The sequence below is a fragment of the Parasteatoda tepidariorum genome, chromosome 3 (genome assembly GCF_982258835.1).
Source record: "Parasteatoda tepidariorum strain Cologne lab strain chromosome 3, Ptep-v5.0, whole genome shotgun sequence".
In the NCBI taxonomy this organism is placed as follows: Eukaryota; Metazoa; Arthropoda; class Arachnida; order Araneae; family Theridiidae; genus Parasteatoda; species Parasteatoda tepidariorum.
In genome coordinates, this window is record NC_141757.1 from 105242100 (window position 1) to 105255162 (window position 13063).

Below are 13063 nucleotides of genomic sequence, written 5' to 3' on the forward strand. Positions count from 1 at the left end.
TTTTATCGCTTTGAAAAGAAAGCAGAAACTAAGATATTTTCTCTCCTATGACTATCCACACGCAAATAGTGAAAGCATATCTCGTTGTTGCCGTACTGCTAAGAACCAGCTATAATAACCTATTTCGATCACCAATCCTTTAATTTTTATAAATCATTAGTAAATCTGAAAAGTAAGGAAATTTGTATTTAAGGATCCCGCTAAAATACTTATCTAAAAATGATTAAATAAATCTTATTTCTAGTTTCAACTGATATGTAAGGTTTCTTAATCCCCCCCCCTCATTGTGCAGGATCTCCTAAGGAATGTCGAGACAGCTTTTTTGTTTTTAATTTTAACTGAGATAAAATAATTTTTTTTTAAAATTAGGAAACTTTTTCAAATATTAGCAAGGAACGTGGGGCTTACACTTACAACGGCAGTTTTGAATTAATTTTTGATTGTATAAGTATTTTGCAGAATTTTGGCAAACAAATTTAATGGTGAAATCAATTTACAATAAATATATTAAATTTTACTAATTTGTATATACCTTTAGCCCAGTTTCATTGCAAATTTACTTATCACAATTTCTCATTCAATTTTATGCCACTAACTTACTAGAAATACTGCTGTATTGTAACAATTCAACAGTATCTAAATGCTATCAAAATATATACATTCCTGCCCAAAGTATTTTTTAGGTAAGGCTGACTTATTGATCAAAAATTTATAATTTTCTATTTTGAATGTTCAGGACTTCTTGAAATCAACTAAACTAAATTTTAATTACAGAAATAAAATATTCAAATAAAAACTATTCAGAAATTCTTTTCTTCAACATTCAATTTTTAATCCAAGTTTTTGATTTTCAGTATGTTTTAACTTCAAAAAAGATGTAAGTTACACACTTTGTTTCGACATTTTTTTTTGAAGAGAACAGGTTGGAGATTTTGCATCTGGGTTACTTAACTGATGAATACATTATTACTTAGCTATAATTTAGGAAGGTTTCTCAAATAGGTGCAATATTTCAAGTAAGAGGTTTACAAAACTGAATATAACCATAAAAATTTATTGATGTATAAAAGAAAGTTTTGTATCATGCGATATGGTTTTCAGTCATTCACAAATATTTTTTTATTAAGAATTCCCCAGTTTCCTTCATAGTAAAAAATTAATTAATTAAAATTTTTATGTAAGTAAAACATTCCAATATTGAAATCTTAATTTATACCTTTAATGTTACCATATATTTCAAGAATATGTAAAAATAATTTAGCACTAAAATTTTTGAAGTAATTAATAATAAAATATTTATAATTCTACACAGAACACGTGGTTCTCTTTCTCTTATGTTAAACATAATTGAATTTGAATGTTTGTTGTAAATAAATAAATCATAACTATTCAAAATTTTCGTTCTTTTACTGAATAACAATATGGTTTTAGGTATAGTGAGTCTGCTTCCGATAAAAATCAGCATATAATTTTCAGTTTAAAAGTAACTTTCTATTTATTTAAAAAACATTAAACTATTCTTTTTCACAAATTTAATATAATTCTATAAAATTCGAAATAAAGTTTCTTCAGAAGTTTAAATTTCTTTTTAAAACTGAAATACCTTTGCATATATTATAAGTAAATCTAACATTTATTTTAGAAGAAACTAAAAATATACTTCCATTTGTTACATAACAATGCATATTTATATATTTTAGGCTGCTGACAAATATATTTTTACAGGGTTGCCACTCAAATCTGGAAAAAAAAATCCCTGTGTTTTCCCTGTACATGTTATACGCAATGTATTAAGAGGAAACAATAATTACTGTGCTCTTGTGTGAGCTATATCGGACTAACTATACTTATCAGTTTCAATTGCTGGAAAAACAGCTGAACATACTTAAATAATACTACAGTAAATGAAATAGTTTAGAATAGCTGAAATATCATGGTTAAATATCTCATAGATTACGCTTTGAGTGGTCAACATTTTTTAAAAGATCAAAATAAAAAAAACAAAATTCCCTGTATTTTCCCAGTTTGTAAAGAAAAATTCAAAATTCCCTGCATTTTCCCTGTTATTTTAGGTGATTTTTAAATTCCCTGTATTTTCTAGGTTTTCCCTGTAGAGTGGCAACCCTGTTTTAGACTTATTACAAAAATACTTATTATATGCAGTTTCTAGCTTTAGTTTAAACAATGACGGAGCACATAGTGGCCAATATGGAACTGAAAAAAAAAATAATGCATGTCAAATTTAATTAATGTTAGCTATAAACTGCATACTATCACGCTGCATGATGTGGTTTAAGCTCACTGTTAGTACTTTTTGCAATGAATTATCAGTTTGCATTCTTCTTGATGGTTTTTTGGCCCATCTATACATAATAATAAAAGCGGCTGTGTGTGTGTCTGTAATCACAATATATTGCCCCAGAAGCCTCGAAACATAATTGTGTTTTGACATAATGAAGAAGTATTTTTTTTCTTTTTCAAAAATTTGGATTAGTTTTTTAGTTATCAGTCATTTTGTAAGAAAATCTATGCTTTTTCGTCTTCAAAGAGCCATATTCAAAAAACTATTAAAAAATGCTTATAAATGTATGCTAATGCGAACCTTACAAATGAAACATTAATTTTCGACAACTTAAACCAAAAATATACGAAGGAATTAATAATTTAATTGTAAGGTTCGCATTAGTTTACATTCATCAAAGTGGTGAAAAGTTTAACTTTTGTATTAAAAATGTGGCAACATATTCGATACGTAAATAGAATGCTTCGCTTTGATATATTTGTCGCTGTTCATAATTGTTATAATAAGTTTTTCTTCTTCTTTCCACGCTCTATTTTTTTTTTCTTAAGCGAAGACGATAATTTTTGTAGCGATATAGAAATAGAAATTAATACCATAAAAATTAATTCGTTTTCGTGTTCTTTTCATGTATTTAGCATTTTAGTTTTTTTTTTCTTAAGCGTTGTAGCTATATAATATATAAAATAGGAATTTAATTGTTTTTGAAGGAACGATCACACTTACCTTGGACCTCTTTGGTTTTTCTATTCTTTATTTTAACAGTTTTTACTAAATGTAATTAGTTATTTTCAGAAAGTTTCAGTTTGCAGGTAAGCACCTAGATTTTAATATTGAAGTTTCATGATTTGCTTTCATAGTAATTGTTGTTCTAAAGTATTAAAAAAAGATATTAAGAGATTCTCAAAGAAGAAGGGCCCAAGAAACGTCTGTGGAACGTCAAAGAAGGATGGAACATGACCGAATTTCGACAAGCAATTCTAGAGCCCAAGAAGCATCAGAAAAATGTCAATGAAGATTGGAAGAGGATCGTGTCTCAACTAGCAGTGCTAGGGCCCGAGAAACACCTGAGGAACGTCAAAGAATATTAGAAGAGGTTCGTGTCTCAATTAGCAGTGCTAGGGTCTGAGAAACACCTGAGAAGCGTCAAAGAAGATTGGAAGAGGATCATGTCTCTACTAGCAGTGCTAAGGTCCAAGAAACATAGCGTGGCGGACAGCTGGCCGCCTGAGGCGGCTAGTTATTAATAAAAAAAATAATAATAAGAGAAACAAAATAGTTTTGGTTTATTGAAATGCAGAATTTCACGAGGGGAAAAACAACAATTTAATCCATACATTTTAGTTTTTATAAATAATTTTTTTTTTCTCTGTACAAGTATCTACAATAAAAACAGCTTTTTACAACAAGATAATTTCATATACTGTATGCATGGTATTATGGGATAACAATGGTGATAGATGATTTGATGAGCAATAACAATAACTTAAAAAAATTTGGTTTGAAAACACTAGATATGATTGCTGCTACGGTCCTTGTAATTGAGGTCCAGGCATGTAAAATCCTAATGATATAGACTGAGTGGGTAAAGGTGAGGAGTTCACTTTCAGAGTTCCCCTGCCTCTTGGTGCTGCTAGATATTTAGATGAAAATGCTCTTGCTCCAGTTCTTTGTCCTCTAAAAACTGGACTCTTTTCAGCTGTAACTTAGATAGTACATCATTAATTTAAGAGATATAAAATTTCAAACATTTGGACATAACATTCAAACATAAGTTAGATAAATACACAAATTTACACTATTAGTTACTGATAATGTTTACAATATTGAACAAAATTAAAGAAATGAAAAATAAGTAATTTAGTGTATAATAATTGACTTCTTTAAACTGAACTTGTACGTAACTAAAATGTTTACGAAAAACATGTGATATCAAATGTTTACGATTTAGCAAAATTATATTTTCAGTTTAATAAATTCCTTGTGAATATTTTATTAAAAGTCTAAGATAAATATCAATTGATTCTTAAATTATGATTGTTTAATAGAAAGAAAAAATAACAAAATTATTAATTAGAATTATTTTTTTTAAAATAGCACTGATGATAGTTTCGTGCATCCAGAGAGTAATGAGATTGAATATGTGAAGCTTAAAAAATCAACCCCAATTTTCAAAATTGCACATTTTAAATAGTAAGTTATTCCTACCCATGTATGAATTTTTAATTGGGCAATTACTTTTTGATGTGCTCAATTTACACCTATTCCTGTTCCATGCTGTCTTGCCTACCTTTCTTTCGGTAACTGTCACTACTTATTTGTACAGCGTTTTCAAAATCTCTTTTTGTATCAGATTTAATTAAGACACGCAATTTTCAAACAGTGTATTTTAATATCTTTCTTTTATTTCTAGTATTTTTTTAAGCACGAATGAATCACGCTTTTCCTTTAGTTATTTTTAGCAATTTCTATGCAGGTTTTAAAATCCAGTAATTTTTAATGATTTCAGAGTGCCGACAACTTTATCTTAAATTCACACACTAACTCTGTGCATATTCTCTTGCAAATCCACAAAGTCTAGTCGACAAGACAGTGTTTTGGATTTGTTATTTGTACACTGGCTTTAAAATTGATATTTTTCTAGTATGATAACACTCATTTGAGTAATCACAAAGCAGGAAAGAAAAATTTTATGTACGAATTTCCAAAATGTGGTAGATTTTAGTTCTGATGTAGAAAATAGGGTGAAAATGCTAAAAGCTGCCACAAAATAGGAAAGAATTTGCAAATATGGAAGTAACTAAGTTGTGTAATATCTATAATATTTCAGACACAGGAAATTTTAAGAGTCCATTAAGTATGAAATATATTATGCTAACTGCTATAAACCTATTGTAACTGCAATATTTCCATCGCACTATGAATGACACTATATGACCTTTAAAATAAAATATTTTTCTTATGTTTATTGTATTCTTGAATTCATAATTTTGAATAAAAATAGATATTGAATTTATCCAGTTACAATATAATTTCTAACTAATTTAAAAATCAATTAAGATAAATGAGGCTTATTTCACTACTAAGAAGTAATACTTAATGCTCAAGCAAGTAAAATATCACTTTTGATAGGGATTTTTTTCAGAAACTTTTAAAATTTAGGACATTTTCTAGAATATACAAAAGTCTGGAATTGAATTAAATCAGTTATGGCAATGGTCTAAATTACAAAACTATTATACGATTTAATAATATTACGTCTTTCTGCACCAAGCATTTCTTCTGCACCAAGCATTTCTTCTGCACCAAGCATTTCAGATTCAAGAATAACACATTAAAAAAATTGATTAAGAGATTTAGAGTAATTTTTTTTTTTGCATAACAAGACAGCACACAGTAATGCCCAAATGACAAAGCAGCACATTTTTCATAGCAATTTAGACTTATTTTAAATAAAATAAATGAATCCAAACAACTATACAGCAGACACAATTTGAAATCTGATTCTTACTTGGTTTTGAATTAGAAGCTGTGTATGAGAAGGCTGCTAACGCTGCAGATTTTCCTGCTTGAGCACCAGCTAATTCAGCAGCTGCAGCTGAAAGAACTCCACCTCTTCCTCTACCATTCCCCCTACCACGACCAGAGCCTCTAGGCCTACCCCTACCTCGACCACTTCCCCTCTTTTTCAGAGAACCAGTATTTTCATCATAATTGCCATTACCTATGAAAGGGAAAAAAAAGGGATAAATGATTAATCAATCCAGTCTTTTACAGAATCTCACAAGTTCAAAATATTCGCCTTTTATACACCCAACATTTTTAGAGGTTACTTAAAACTATCTAGTATTAACCTCTCAAATTTAAATCAAGCCTTGTAATGAATAAAAGGAAAAATCGGGACATTTTTCGGACTCTTAAAAAGGGTAGATGAAAATGACTTGCTCTACCCCAAAGGCAAATGTTATCACAAAAGAATAATAAAGTAATTCTTATTTTTAGAATTACCTTATTTGGAATGGAAGGTATTAACAGTTTCCAGCAAAATTTTATTAATGAAGTACTCAACAACCCATTATAGTTTAAGTCAACACATTATTAGATTAAAAAAAAAAAAAAAAACAGTATTAATTGATTAGTATTCCCTCATACTAATATTCAATTCAAACTTATAATACAGTATAAAGCAGGTAGGTACTTTGTTTACGTCGCACTAGAGCTGCAAAATGGGCTATCGACAAAGGTCTGGGAAACATCCCTGAGGATGATCCGAAGACAAACCATCGCAAATTTGATCCTCTGCACAGACGATGGGCTCCCTTGCTTTGGTAGCTCGACGACCTGCTTGCGAAGTTGAGCACTTTAAGATAGAAGACTTTAACGAGGACCGATATCAAATTCGTAATAGAGTTCAAGACTTATTCAAATGAAAACAGTGAATAAGCTTTATTAATAATAATCACTTCCGTAATTCAAGATATAAATAAAAAAAAAGTTACCTAATAGATGCTTACCAAATAACTGCATGGAAAAAGCTACAGGAGTACTAGAGGGACTACTGTCATCAACTACCAAAGTACCTTCACTGCTAGTGTCTTCATAGGCTGGAGGATTACCACTAATAGAATGCTAAAAAGAAAACATCTATGTAACCTCCAAAGTGAAAGTGAATCATTTTAGCAATTTCTTCTCAATGGTTATAAACAGTAATAATAACTCTTAATATTGGAATACATCTAACTTCCTGCGTAGCCAATTGCCAATGTTGCATTAATGAGTGGACATGCAAAAAAACTTATCAAGTATTGTTAGAGATGGAATAAAGGGTTTAGACCTCTTATTATTATAAGCTTTTCAAGTTTTATGAATTTCATTATTCCAAAAGCAATGAAATTCAGTATAGAATTTAAAATTAATAGAAAAATGGATTACAACTCTTTTGAATGCTGTCATCCATTCTGATTACGTACAACAGTAATTACATACATAGTTCACCAGGGCGCATACTAAAAAAGAAATTCCCCCCTCACTTTTCCAGGTAGATACGTGAAAAATTTCAGAATTTTTTAAAAAGTAAATTAGAATCAGAACAACTCTAAACAAGTGTTAATTATTTTTATTTAAAAAAAAAAAAATCAAGTGATTTTTAATTATACCAACTCTGATTAAAAATAATAAATTATTAACAACGATAAACATGATTGAAAAGCATAATAACTCAAAGGAAAATTACTGGGTGGATAATATATGTATATAAATCAAATTTTTGATAGGCACAAAGTTGTAAAAAAAATTATAAAGATATGCTAACTGTTTAAAAATGAAGAAAAATTGCCTTCATTCAATATAAGAATATTAAAAAATAAAGGGAGAACTTAATCAATAAAATAAAGGAACAACTTTTAGAAGAACAAAAAGTCCAATTTTTTTAGCAACTAAAAAAAAAAAAAAATTAAACAAATAATAAAAATATTACACAAATAATGTGTATTTAATTGAGATTAAATCATATTAAAAAAATTAATCATAAATAAGATGGATAAATAGATAGAAAAATCTTAAGTATGATGGTAAAAAGTGAAATTAATAAAAAAAACTTAAAAAAAAAAAAAAAAAAAACTAAGCGAAATTATAATGAACTAAACAAAACCAAATTATATTAAACTAAAGATTTATTAAAATCAACAAATTTACTAATATACTTAATAAAACAATTACTTAATAAATAAACAAAACTTAATAAACAAAAAATATTGAAAAAGATTTTATTCCCCCTTAAGGGAGGAGTAGATTGAATTAATACATACCTCACTGTAAGGACTAGGAGGAATCGAATCCATACTTTGCAGTGAATCTCCATCTTGAATAGGTTCTGACTTTATAAATGCATTTGTCGGTGTATGTAGCCCTTCATCCCTTTTCTTCTTTCGCCCTCTCTAAAAATGCAGAAACACATTCAAAATTCTGAAAATCTTAATCTTTATAATTATCTAGCATTTCAGTAAATAATAAATATTGTTTGACTATTTGCTTTTTAAAATGGTTACTAGAATTCTCAAGAGGCCTATACTCTTGCTATCTTGGATTTCAGGTAAAATTTTTAAAGACAAAACTATTATTCGATAGCACACTACCTTTAAAAAAAAAAGTGGAAAAAAAAGGGGGCTTTTATTAGATTAGGAGAAAGAGAACTAGATACGTTTTACATCTTTTATAGAATTTTCTTCACAACTATTAAGCAATAAAAACATGCAATTTGTGGTTTTGAGTCAGCAATTTATAACTAAATATTTGCCAGTTTTTAGATTTCTTAAAATTTATTACAGTTCAAACTGATGAAAATTAATTTGGATGTTGCTAAAAAATTCTTATATTGTAAATTGCACTAAAAGAATATATTTTTTAAAAAACAGACAAATGTATACTATTTAGACTATTTAACTACCTTTCAAAATTGCAGCTTTGTATTGTTATAATTCTGTCAGAAAAAAAAAAGAGAATATGAAATATCACACACTTGATATTCAAATTGTGATTGGTTGACAACATATATCAAAAGACATTATGAAATAGAGTAAATATTCACTCATCAGTTTATTAGTGAAAATTAAAAAAAAGAAAAGAAAAAAGAAGAGGATTAAAAGCCAGGGGTGATTGTGTCACAGAGTGAAAAACCCTGAAAATTTTATGTGCAAAAAATCGATATCATACATGTTTTATACTTAACATAATTTTTTTCAATAAGATTTAATTAAATTACCTACTAATGATGAATATTACATCTTTATAGTAATTAATCTTAGTTCAGGGGTGATTGTGAGCCCAAGTCAAAATTCTGGAAAATTTCTTGAGTTAAAAAAAAAGTCTAAATTGAAAAAAAAGTTAAGCAAGTTTATTTTTCCTTTTTCTCAATATTTCTTAGTTTACTTAAAATATATTTACAATTTTACACATACCTATACCATTTACACATACCTGGAGAAGTAATTAAAATTTACAAATGTCTTTTTTTCTTGAGTTTATGATTATAACAACTCAAGAAAAAATGGCATAATGTGTCTGTAATGTAGATAACTGGTAGACAAATGTGTAATGTAGACAACTGATAAAAAATTAATATTAATCATGATTATAAGCTTATAAAGTATCTCTCTGGCTCTCCCTTACAAACAAATAAAATAAATTGTGTTTTTAAGTTCCACCTTTGAAAATTTGATTTCCGGAAACTTCTGTGATCAATGATTTTTTTAAACATCTGGACCTTCAATCTCCGGAAACTTCCGGATCACTGTTAGCGAAAAATCCGGAAATCCGGATTTTTTCCGGAGCACAATCAGCCCTGTTAGTTCATACAGGAATCGCGATGTTGGATTTCTTCGTGAATATGAATCGAGAAATTGGATTTTAAAATCGTGTGACTATATTATTTTAAAATTGCATTAATACAAATCGCGATGTAAGATTTTTTAAATCAAGCGAATACGAATCGCAACATGCAACTTTCAAATGAGGTAAATATGAAATTCGATGTTTGATATTCAAACCGTGTGAATATGAATCATGATATTAGCGGATTCCGACGCAGTTTTAAATATTCAAAATGGCGAAAATCAGCCAAACCAAAAGAATCATTTGGCGGATTTCTGCCCATTGGAAGAATAATCACATGTATGCAAGAGTTTCGTTATTGCAAATTAGTGAAAGTTTCCAAATTTGGATTTTAGATTGAGGAATTCCGAAAATATTTCGTCGGATTAGAAGTTTTTGATTAGAGAAAGTCCCAGAACCAACGGTCTCAAGAAACACGAAATTCAGCGACATTCCCAGAAAAATCATATGCCCATGCTCTTAGTTTTTTTAACCACATATTTGAGAAGTCTGATTCCTGCGATTTCGTCACCAATTTTTTTTCCGGCAATTACTGCTACGGATTTCATGATTTTTAATTATTTTTTCAATGTGATGATAATTTGTGACGCAGAAGGAAATAATTTATACCCCCTCCCAAAATGAGAGAATATCACTCATAATATTAGAATAAAAAATTATGCGTTCAATTAAAAAAAAAAAAATCATATATTTTTCTTTTTGTAAATAGCGCTTTAGCATTTCAAATTAGTAACATATATGTTCGTTATTATGAAAAGTATCTTGCAGAAAGATATTAGTGGTAGAGAGTTTTGTCGCAGATAGCTCAAAAAAAGTCTGCCACAGGGCAGTGTAGAAAAATAAAATGAGAAAAAATTAATTCACTATATCAAACAGGCAATATGAAAATTTCAAAAACATCTAAGAAAAAAAAAGATTGTTAACATTTTTTTTATTGATTTTTATTGTTTTAGAATATATATTAGCAGATATATTGCTGCTATAAGTTCTAATTATAATTTAATTAGCAAATTTACATTAGTAATTTAGGGAAAGACAAATTATAGCTTTTTTGAAATGACATTTAAAATATCATACGTAATTTTTGTGGACTTTTCAGAATACAAATAAGAAACAAAGTGAAAATTTATTGCAGTTTGAAAAGTATAGTTACAATTTATTTGTAATAATTTTTGAATTTTAGTTATCTACATTTATAAAAATTTAACTTATTATAAACCGAAATATTTTAGGTATTATAAAAAAAAAATCAGAAATCACGAGTTTGCTAATTACATATCAAGAAAATAACCAGACAGGAAAATATTTTAAATAACATACAGATTTTTTTCAATGCACACTTGCAGAAAGTTATTCTTTCAGCTTATAACAAAGATTTTAATGAAAAATCCTACTTTAATAGGGTTCTTTTAATAAGATCAATGTTATTGTTGGAAATGAAAATTTACTAATTGTTATACCATATAGTACTTTATTTGAAGTACTGTATATTAGATAAATATGCTTGAATTGGTTTATTTATAATTTGACTTGGCATAAAAGACTCCAGTTAGTGTTATAATATGGACAATACAAGCACACATATTTCAGAAGCAATGAAACTTTGTTTTTCTACAGCTTGAAAATAGAAATTCACTTCAGTTTAAAAACTTTCTAGTTGTCATGTAGCTTTTTTTTTTGTTCTCTCTAAAATTTTACAGGTTTTGAGAACAATAAAAATCACACAAAAATAATTTTAAGAAACTCACTTTACTTTCACCAAATGAATCTGGCTTGCGTTTCTTTTCCAGATTAATTTTTTCTAATTGCTTCCTTTCCTCTTGTCTTAATCTAACTACAAGATAGAGATAAAATAAAAAAATATGTCAGGAAAAAAGCATACTTTTAGATAAAAACAATTTTATTATGAATGAATCACAAAAATTAATGCATGTGAAACAAACAATACAAACTTTACAACAGCTTAATATTAAGTGGTGCGTAATGCATATCCGTTAGGCATAGTTTGACTATTCAGATACACTACTTTCCTTTGTTAAAGCTAAAATATAATGCAACCAGAAGATTGAAAAATAACATAGAAAAGAAAATCGAGAAACAAAATAGAGTTAAAATGGAATCTGTGCGAATTGAATGCATTAAGAAATAATGATTCAAATTTGCTATTCAAAATTTTTTATTTTTTAAGAAAAAAAAATTCAGTGTGTTCAGCAGCTCCTGCAGGCCTCAGGTTTTCAACCCAAAATATGCTAAAATAAAACATCTCTAGGAGTACAGAAAAATATCCTTTTCCTGAAAATTGTCGTTTTTTATTTTATTTTTTAGCCTTTTCAAGCAAAAGAAGTTGCCATAGTCGCCTTATGTCAAAAATAGCTGTCTTATAGTAATTTGTAGCAACCCTGAAATTGATTTCGTGTAAGCAAATCTTCAATCTAACAACAAAAATTCCCCCCTTCAATCTAACGATAAATTTATTTAGAAATACATTTAGAATAAATAAAATCTGGGGTAATTGTGACACAAAGCAGGGGTGGGGTGATTGTGAGTCCAAGTCAAAATTCCGGAAAATTTCCTGAATTTGAAAAAAAAAAAAAAAAAAAAAAAAAACTGGTATCAATTTATATATCAAGCATGTTTCATATTTATTTTTTTGAACGAGCACTTATAATTAAATTACCTACTGATAAAGAATAACACACCTTTAGACAAACTGATTAAAGAAAAAACTTACTATTTACAAGAATCTGTGATTTAAAATCGTGTAAATATGAATAACAACATTGGATTTTATAGCCGCTGAAATAAAATTGCTATACTGAATTTTAAACTGCTTGAATACGAATCACGATGAATAATTAGCACTTATAATTAAATTACCTACAGATAAAGAATAACACACCTTTAGACAAACTGATTAAAGAAAAAACTTACTATTTACAAGAATCTGTGATTTAAAATCGTGTAAATATGAATAACGACATTGGATTTTATAACTGCTGAAATAAAATTGCTATACTGAATTTTAAACTGCTTGAATACGAATCACGATGCATAATTTTCAGATAGAATTACGAATCATAATTCTTAGTTTTTAAATCACGCACAAATATGAAAATCTATTTTTGATATTACATTCCTATGAATACGTGTCGCAATGTTAGATTTTAAAAATGTATGAATACAAATCAAAACATTGGACTTTAAAAACGCATAAATACAAATCACATGTAAATTTTTAAATTGAGTAAATAGAAGATTGATATTAAAATCATATGATTAAGAATCGCAGATATTACTAGATTCCATCGCAGTTTCGAATGGCGAAAATCTGCCAAACCAAATTGAATAATATCGGAGAATAATGAGGCGGATGAA

General features: G+C 28.1%; 1 protein-coding gene across 5 annotated transcripts in view; it reads right to left on the minus strand.

Moving 5' to 3' along the window:
• Positions 1 to 3561: 3561 nt before the first annotated feature.
• Ino80 (chromatin-remodeling ATPase INO80) overlaps positions 3562 to 13063 on the minus strand; it is a 56596-nt gene continuing 47094 nt past the window's right edge. For 3 of the 5 annotated variants that reach the window (XM_087159868.1, XM_087159870.1, XM_087159869.1), the window contains exons 34-38: positions 11437 to 11522; positions 8107 to 8235; positions 6814 to 6928; positions 5811 to 6023; positions 3562 to 4004 (exon numbers count right to left, since the gene is read on the minus strand). In XM_087159868.1, the coding sequence (XP_087015994.1) occupies positions 3826 to 4004; positions 5811 to 6023; positions 6814 to 6928; positions 8107 to 8235; positions 11437 to 11522 (722 nt within the window). In that variant the 3' untranslated portion in view covers positions 3562 to 3825. The remainder of the gene's footprint in view (positions 4005 to 5810; positions 6024 to 6813; positions 6929 to 8106; positions 8236 to 11436; positions 11523 to 13063) is intronic. The other 2 variants (XM_087159871.1, XM_087159873.1) reach the window with 1 other exon arrangement.